Consider the following 8,867-nt stretch of genomic DNA (forward strand, 5'->3'; position numbering starts at 1 on the left):
TAGTAGAGGATGATTTTGTGCCCTGTGTGGCTGCAGTTGCTCAGCAGCTGTAAAGCACCTTTGAACGTGTTTATCATGAAAAGGGCGCTATATAAATCTGGTATAATAATAATAATTAGCAATTTGAACGCAGTAATCCAATCAAAGCTTTTATTGATATGTTTTCTTGAGACTGAAAAATTTACATGTTTTTTTTTATATTTTTAAAATGGATTGTGCTCATAAATTGTTGAATTTGTTTTACTCTGGATAACGATGACTACTGGAATTCACTGTTCAAATTTAATATTCAGTATGCTTCCAACCTGAGACGGCAACTTTTTCATGAGCACAATCCATATCAGCAAGTTATCTTGATTCATTAGTCCGGAGAAAAACAAGAATTTGATAGAAGCTTCCAATGACAGCATACAGATTAATATTTTATTATCTATTGAATTTGCAGTCATATTTTTCCGGGGATTTAAGAGTTGTAAAATTTCTGTTTGCTGTCATTTACAGTGTATTTAAAACGACGAGAAAAATATGCGAGAAAACCTGAAATCATTTCCTGTTTTCACTTCTGTATTGATTACCACATCTAGCCACTATCTAGGTTTAAATCGCCAGAAAATGCGTAATTTTGGGAAATGATTTGATAATTGATACACAAATCAATGTGGAATTGAATCCCTTTTTGATACAATGAAAAGTTTTTTAATGTATCGTATTTGCAACAAAATCTGCATTTAAACCCAAATTGTTGGCAGTAACACTTTCATCAGAAATTTCCTTCACTATTTTGGTCTTTTGTGTGCTTTGACGTGATTGGAGATTTTGCCCATGAGAAAAGTGACCCAGGATTGCGTCGAATTAGCCGTGTAGCTAAAACTTAGCTCTCTCTCTATATATATATCTATATATAAATAAAAAAGAAGAACATCCAATGGGTTTTCCTATATTTATGTATTTTTTTTACAATTGGTAATATAACTAATAACCTTAGTACAAAATAGGCCAAAGTCGAATACAAAACAGTCATCACATTCCAATGGTTTATAAGATGACAATTGAAGAATGTGCCACTTGTGAGAATCAACTGTTTCTATTGACCAATTCAGTTATAGGTATACGACGAGTAATATTTTATTGCAGACATGTATTTAATTTGAGACTACATAGATCAATTCTTTGTGATCATCTTTTGTCTGTATGTTGGCTTTTGTTGTTGATTCTATAAAAAAAGTGTTGACCAGTGATGTTTACACACATTTTGCTCAGAAAGTTGAACATTAAAGGATTAGTGTCCCAGGGGACAAATTGTCATAATGCCCAATAAAGTTAAGGTTACAAATGGGTGGATATAACGCCCACTGGTTGTCATAAAAATGAAAGGAATCTTGATTTGTCGAGACAAATATCAACAGTCTAAATTTTTGTGACAGTTTCTTCAATTCTTAATCTAATAAAGTTTTTCATTGAGATTATAATTCAAATTTTTCTCTGGGACTAGTGGATTTAAAAGTTTAATAAATAAGAACTCTAAATCTTAAAGACTAATAAAGTATTACTGGTGAGCATCAAATTAAATTTCAAATTCTTCTTAATTTTTGGAAATACTAGGGTGAAACTTTCATTGCTGTAGAATTTTGGAAGATTTCTCTTTAGTGAAATGGCAGAAAAGCTGATGTTTAAATTTATTCATTTCTAGGCACAAGACGCAACAGAAGAAACCAAAGAAGAGAAATCGGAAGAAAAAGCTGAAGAAAATGGAAGCAGTCAAAAGAAGGAAGAAGAAAATGTCAACCAAAATGCAACAGAATCCACAGGTAAATATTGAAATAATCTAAATGCATTAAGCTTATAAATTTGAATTTCACGTCTTGTATACATAGCACAGGGGCTTTGTTCTAGCTGCTAGTGTCAATGTACTCTGTTTCTTCATGAAACTTGGTCAGAATGTTTATCTTGATGATTTCTAGGCCAAGTCAGAAACTAGGTCATCAGGTCAAATAAAAGAAAAAGCTTGTTAACACTCTTCATGCCACATTTATGACCATATCTTCATGAAACTGGGTCAGAATGTTTATCTTTACGATTCCTAGGCCAAGTTTGAAACTGGGTCATATTGGGTCAAAAACTAGGTCAGCCAGTCAAGTCAAAGGAAAAGCTTGTTAACACTTGTTCATTTGATGTGCATGAAACTTGGTCAGAATGTTTGTCTGCATGAAGCCCTATGTGGTTCTGGGACGATCTGTGTATGAAAAGAATTAGAACCATTGTCTTACCCTTGCATGATCGTAAGAGGTGACTAATAGGGTCTTAACACTTGATTTTGCTGTAACTCTGTGATTCCAGCAGGTATACAAATTTTGATTCCATACCTCGTGTTTTTATTTCGATGTAAATGAGATTTTTGTTTCATAAATTTTGGTCAGAATGTTTATCATGGTCTTGCACGATTTCAAATCCGGGTCACGTGGGGTCAGAAACTAGGTCACTATGATTAATCATAGGAAAAGCTTATATACACTAGAGGCCACTTCTGCTCCAATCTTCCTGAAACTTTGTCAATGTTTTTCATGAAATTTTGAACAAGTTCGAATGGGGGGTAAAAAACTAGGTCAAATCAAAGAAAATGCTTGTTTACAATTAAGGGGCCATGTTTTTGCTCCAATCTTAATGAAAATTGGTCAGAATATTCGTCTCCATGAAATCACTAGGTAAAACATGTTTACCTTGCTATGGTGTGTTGCACAGGTGAGCGACTGAGGGCCATCTTGGCCCTCTTTGTTTTTCTTGTTTCAAATTAAATTCAGCAACAGTCTATACGTTTTATTTTGTATCAACTGATCTAGGTTGTCGCTGAAGTTAAAATTTTATTTTGTATCAACTGATGTAGGTTGTTGCTGAAGTTAAAATTTTGAGGTAAGAAAAGAAATTAATACAACTTAAAATTTAGCAGTTATTGCAAATGAAAACAATATCAGTTTCTTATAATTTTTTTTGGTTGAATATTTTGTTAGAATTAAGAAATCATTGAACGTAACTTGGTATTTAATATGGCTGGCACATTGTTGTTGTTGAATTTAGGTATGCTGGAGGAACACCTAGTTTTGAATAATGAGCGTCCTTTGCTGGAATTTGGAATCCTCATGATCCAGGGACACTAAGTGTCAGCCCTGTGATATACCTCTGAAACAAGTGCTTCCATTTTTGAGCATTTTACCCCCCCCCGCACCCCCATTTACTTTGCGGATTTGAGCGATTGTCCAATGATATTTTAAGAAAAACGAAAATTTAGCTTTCAAATTGGCATTATTTCAGGTTGGTTGTTATTTTCATTCGGCCGTTTTTTAGCCGTTATTCGGCTATATTCCCAATGCCAAAAAGTATGTTTTTTTCCCCCAAAATGAGTGCAAAAATTCCCAATCTACACTCTGATTGAAAAAAAATTCATCAAAACTGCACAAATTTTGAGCAAATGATGGACAGTTTTGTAATGGAAGTATGTTAAAGAGGTTGTATAATGTGAAACAAATGTATGAGAAAGTACTTAAACACATCCTTACTATATCCTATGGGACTACATATTTCCCATTTTGGAACATTTACACGTCAACATTCCCAATTTGGGGGTATAGACTATTTTCCCAAATTAGCTAGAAAAACCCCTGTATTGGTATGTTACACATTTCAGAATCAGAAAAAAGAACGTTAGAGGATGAAGAAGCTGAAAATGAGGAGTCAAGCCCAACCAAAAAAGTCAAAAGTTCTGAAGAAAACACAGAATCTACAGAAAAAACAGAAAAGTCAAATGACTCTTGAAGACATTAGTCAATATGGATGTTGTCATATCACTTTTACACTTGTTCATCTCATTTTTGTTGAGAAAAGTTCATCTCGTATTTAAGTAATCACGAGCAGCCAAATTTTGTCATGTTGAGTGTTACTTTTAGTATATTTGTGGAATAAATGTCGTCTAAATCGTTACTTATCAAGTTATTCTGAAACCAGTTTTAGAAAGTGCAGTTAACACCCAACAATTCAAAGCTGGTCCGAATGATTTAGAGAAATTAGATTCATACCTTCGTGGTAAAATACCATTTCTAAGTTGGAAAATCTTGGAATTTGGGCAAATACATGAATTAAAATAAATTTGTTAATCTGTGTAAAAGCAGAAAGAATGAAGATAAGGTATTGCCTTCAGACTGCAGTTTTGAGCACAGTGTATAGGGCAAGCTTTTGTTATCACTTGCTGTCCGTCACTTCATCTACACTAATTCAGTTCAAAGAATTCTGTTCCATCCAGAATTTTTGTTCCAATGGCAACCAAGAACAATATAAAAAAAAATACTGAAACCATTTGCCCAATTTTGAAATAATTTATACAAATGTTCATTTGGTGACCTGCCAGGTGTGTTCTGTTTAAAACTGCCAGTTGGTATAGTCATTTTCCAAGATGTATGTAGCATTCTCTTGTTGTCCTCTACCAAAATTTCCTGGGGTGAAGAGGCCCTTCCCAGCGGGGTCTCGAGGTTAACATGGACGATATATAGGAAAAAAAACTTTAAAAATCTTCTTGCCTGAAACTGCAAGGCAGAGGCTTTTGATATTTGGTATGTTGCCTTGCCTTGTGTTCCTCTAACAAAATTGTTCAAATTATGCCAGTAGGGTGAAAAGAGGTCCTGCCCTGAAGTGTCCCAAGTTTAATGTAGATGAATAGTGGGGAAATCTTCCCTGAAAGTTGAGCCTACATTTTTGGTATGTAGCATTGCCTAGTGGATCTCTTAACAAGATTGTACAAATTATGCCCCTGGGCCCGGGGTCATGTGTTATATGGGGAAAAATACTTTAAAAAGTTATTGATCGTGTTTCCAAGACTTTTAATTATAATAGCCTGGTGATTACAAGGGGTCACTTGACCTACTAACCTACTTCCCTGTTTAAGCTCGCCTGAGCAGTGTTCAGGGTGAGCTATTGTGATTGCCCACCGTCAGTCCACACTCCTTTAAACAATATCTTAAATATCGGGCCAGTTTCACAGGGATGTTTGTTGGATGGCCTTTTAAAATTGTTCAAAGAATTGAATTCCATACAGAACTCTAGTAGTTGACATGGCAACCGAAAGAAAAAACTTTAAAAATCTTGGCTTTTATATTTGATATGTAGCATCATCTAATGGTCCTCTACCAAGATTGTTCAAATTATCCCCCTAGGGTCAAATATGGCCCTGCCCTGGGGGTCACATGGTTTACTTTATAGGGAAAACCATACCTCCTAAGGCTTGTAGCATCATCTAATGGTCCACTACCAAACATGTTTGTTGTGGGAGTGGGGTGCTATATAGGAGTCGGTTTTGTCACATCCAGTCCCGAAATTTATATCTCCGTTATTACTAAATGGATTTGATTAAAACTTAAACAAGAGCTCGTCGAACACGAAATGCCCCCCTTGATGCATCCAGTAATTGCACAAGGAACAGAAATTATTTGCTCACTAAACAAAAGTTCTACTGTTCTATTTCAATGTGACATTGACCTCGAAATCAACAGTGGTCATCTGGTCATGATCAACTTCCCAATTAAGTTGAGTGATCCTAGGACCAAGCGTTCTTGAGTTATCGCCTGGAAACCATTTTTACTGTTCCGGGTCAATGTGACCTTGACCTTTAGCCTACAGATCTCGATATGTACAGGTCATGACCGACCTCCCTATCAAGTTTTATGATTCTAGGCCCAAGCGTTCTCAAGTTATCTGGAAACGGTTTAAATGTTCTAGGTCACTGTAACCTTGACCTACTGACCTTAAAATCAATAGGGGTCATCTGCTGGTCATGATGAACCTCACTATCATCTTTCATGACCCTTGGCCAAAGCGTTCTCAAGTTATCGTCCAGAAACCGTTTTAACTGTTCCTGGCCAATCTGACCTTGAACTTTGACCAAATCACCTTAAAATCAATAGGACCCATCTGCTGGTCCTGATCAATCTCCCTATCAATTTTTCTGATCCTAGGCCCAAGCGTTCTTGTTATCGCCAGGAAACCGTTTTACTGTTCCTGGTCACTGTGACCTTGAACTTTGACCTACTGACCTCAAAATCACAAACCTCCCTATCAACTTGCACGATCCTAGGCCCAAGCAATCTTGAGTTACTATCCAGAAACCTTTAAACTGTTCCTGGTCACTGTGACCTTGAACTTTGACCTACTGACCTCAAAATCTCAAACCTCCCTATCAACTTTCACGATCCTAGGCCCAAGCAATATTGAGTTATCATCCAGAAACCATTTTACTGTTCCTGGTCACTGTGACCTTGAACTTTGACCTACTGACCTCAAAATCAATAGGGCCCATCTGCTGGTCATGACCAACCTCCCTATTAACTTTCACGAACCTAGGCCCACCCAATCTTCAGTTATCATCCGGAAACCGTTTAACTGTTCCGGGAAGGTCACTGTGACCTTGAACTTTTGACATACTGACCTCAAAATCAATAGTGGTCGTAACCAACCTCCCTATCAACTTTCATGATCCTAGGCCGAAGTGTTCTTGAGTTATCATCTGGAAACCGTTTATTCCGATAGTTTTTTATGCGCAGCCGACACATTCTATGGAAAACTGAACTGAAGTCAAAATTTGGTGAAACATGTTACAGACAGTCTTAAATATGACTAATCTTGAATGAAATAACATTTTTGATACGTTTTATCAGTAATCAAATGTTGATACTGGTTTATGTTGTATTGACAAGTATCATGCCTGACAGGTATCTTGCTATTTTTGTGGTTGTGTTTTCACATGGCATTTTAGTACAAAGACTGTTGTTCATATAATGTAAGATAATTGACTTGGTACTGATAAGACATTATCACCTTTCAGATTATTTAGTATTCAATTATAGAAAGAATTAAGAATTTTTTTAACTTCTAGCAGACATACATGTAATCAGTTTGGCCGGTTTCGCGCCATTTTCCGTCCGAACAGGTGTTAACGCTAGCGGTCTTAACATAAAAATTAGCCTGGTGACCCATACATTTTTAGCCATTTTTATGCTCACAAAACAATTATCTATACATAAGAAAAACAAGAAAAAATTCTATGAAAGAGTTTTTTTAAAATTTAAGAAAATATTGTTCACTATGGGCATTTTTCACTGAAAAAAGTTCACAAAAGTAAATATGAAAGCAGAAACAATATTTTTTTTTTCATTTGTACCCATTATTGTAAGGATAGAGTATTACAAATATGACTATGATATCAAATAAGTAAATAACAAAATCTGTAAAAAGAAAAAAAACTTACTTTGCTGTCTTGATGTATATTTTGGTTGGTATTTACAAAAAAGCAGATAATTATGAAAATGTTGAGAAATCGCCAGCAGTTTCACTAACAGTGGGTGTGTTCAAAACAATTTTTCACAAAAACAAGCCTGGTGACCTATTTTTTTTATTTGTTCATTGTTTTCAGCACAAATTTTCCAATCATATATGTGAATTTAAAACATTTCTATGAAAGGAAAAAAACTATAGGAATTCTCTTCAACTGTTTAGGGTCACTGTGACCTTGACCTTTGATATACAGCTATCAAAATCAATAGGGGTCATCTGCAGGTGATGACCAACCTTCCTATCAACTTTATGATCCTAGGCCCAAGCGTTGTTGAGTTATCATCCGGAAACGGATTGGTCTACATACAGACCGACCAACATCTGCAAAACAATATACCCCTCCTTCGAAGGGGGGCATTAACAGATGTTCCACCTTGTCACCCACATGTGACACAAGGTGCATTACTCTTGACACCAATTTTTCATGAATTATGCCCCCTTCTACCTTATCACCCACGTCACAAGGTGCATTGCTCTTGACACCAATTTTTCATGAATTATGCCCCCTTTTACTTAGAATTAAAGGTTAATTTTGATGCATTAATATCTTTATCTCAGTTGTTATCCTCCCACGCCCCGCCCCCCCCCCCCCCCCCCCCCCCCAACTTGGAGGGGTATATTGTTTTGCAGATGTCAGTCGGTATGAAGACCAATCCGTTTCCGGATGATAACTCGAGAATGCTTGGGCCTAGGGTCATGAAAGTTGATGCGGAGGTTGGTCATCACAAGCAGATGGCCCCTACTGATTTTGAGGTTAGTATGTCAAAGGTCAAGGTCACAGTGACCCGGAACAGTTAAACGGTTTCCAGATGATAACTCAAGAACGCTTGGGTCTAGGATCGTGGAAGTTGATAGGGAGTTTGGTCATCACCAGCAGATGACCCTTATTGATTTTGAGATCAGTATGACAAAGGTCAAATTCACAGTGACCTGGAACAGTTAAACTGTTTTCGGATGATAACTCGAGAACGCTTTGGACCAGGATCATGAAAGTTGATAGGGAGGTTGGTCATCACTAGCAGTAGGTCAAAGTTCAAGGTCACAGTGACCAGGACAATAAAACGGTTTCGGGACGATAACTTGAGAACGCTTGGGCCTAGGATCAAGAACATTGATAGGGAGGTTGATCATGACCAGCAGATGACCCATATTGATTTTGAAATCATTAGGACAAAGGTCAAGGTTACAGTGACCTGGAACAGTAACTGTTTCCAGACGATTACTTGAGAACGCTTGGGCCTAGGATCACGAAACTTGATAGGGAGATTGGTCATGACCAGTAGATGACCCCTATATATTTTTAAGTCAGTGGACCAAAGGTGAAGGTCACATTGACCCGGAACAGTTGAACCCTTTCTGGACGATAACTTGAGAACGCTTGGGCCTAGGATCACGACCAGCAAATGACCCCTCTTGATTTTGAGGTCAAAGGTCAAGGTCACATTGAACCTGAACAGTAGAATCTTTGTTTACAGTGAGCAAATAATTTCTGTTCC

The 8,867-nt window shown here is 36.8% G+C and overlaps 1 protein-coding gene across 1 annotated transcript in view; it reads left to right on the forward strand.

Moving 5' to 3' along the window:
- The window catches only part of LOC123536091 (coiled-coil domain-containing glutamate-rich protein 1-like), a 5,158-nt gene extending 1,186 nt beyond the window's left edge, over nt 1–3,972 (forward strand). Inside the window, exons 3-4 of the mRNA XM_045318908.2 lie at nt 1,691–1,808; nt 3,680–3,972. Coding sequence (XP_045174843.1) covers nt 1,691–1,808; nt 3,680–3,807 — 246 coding nt within the window. The 3' untranslated portion in view covers nt 3,808–3,972. The remainder of the gene's footprint in view (nt 1–1,690; nt 1,809–3,679) is intronic.
- The last annotated feature ends 4,895 nt before the right edge of the window (nt 3,973–8,867 follow it).

The sequence above is a fragment of the Mercenaria mercenaria genome, chromosome 17, assembly GCF_021730395.1.
Source record: "Mercenaria mercenaria strain notata chromosome 17, MADL_Memer_1, whole genome shotgun sequence".
Classification (NCBI taxonomy): Eukaryota; Metazoa; Mollusca; class Bivalvia; order Venerida; family Veneridae; genus Mercenaria; species Mercenaria mercenaria.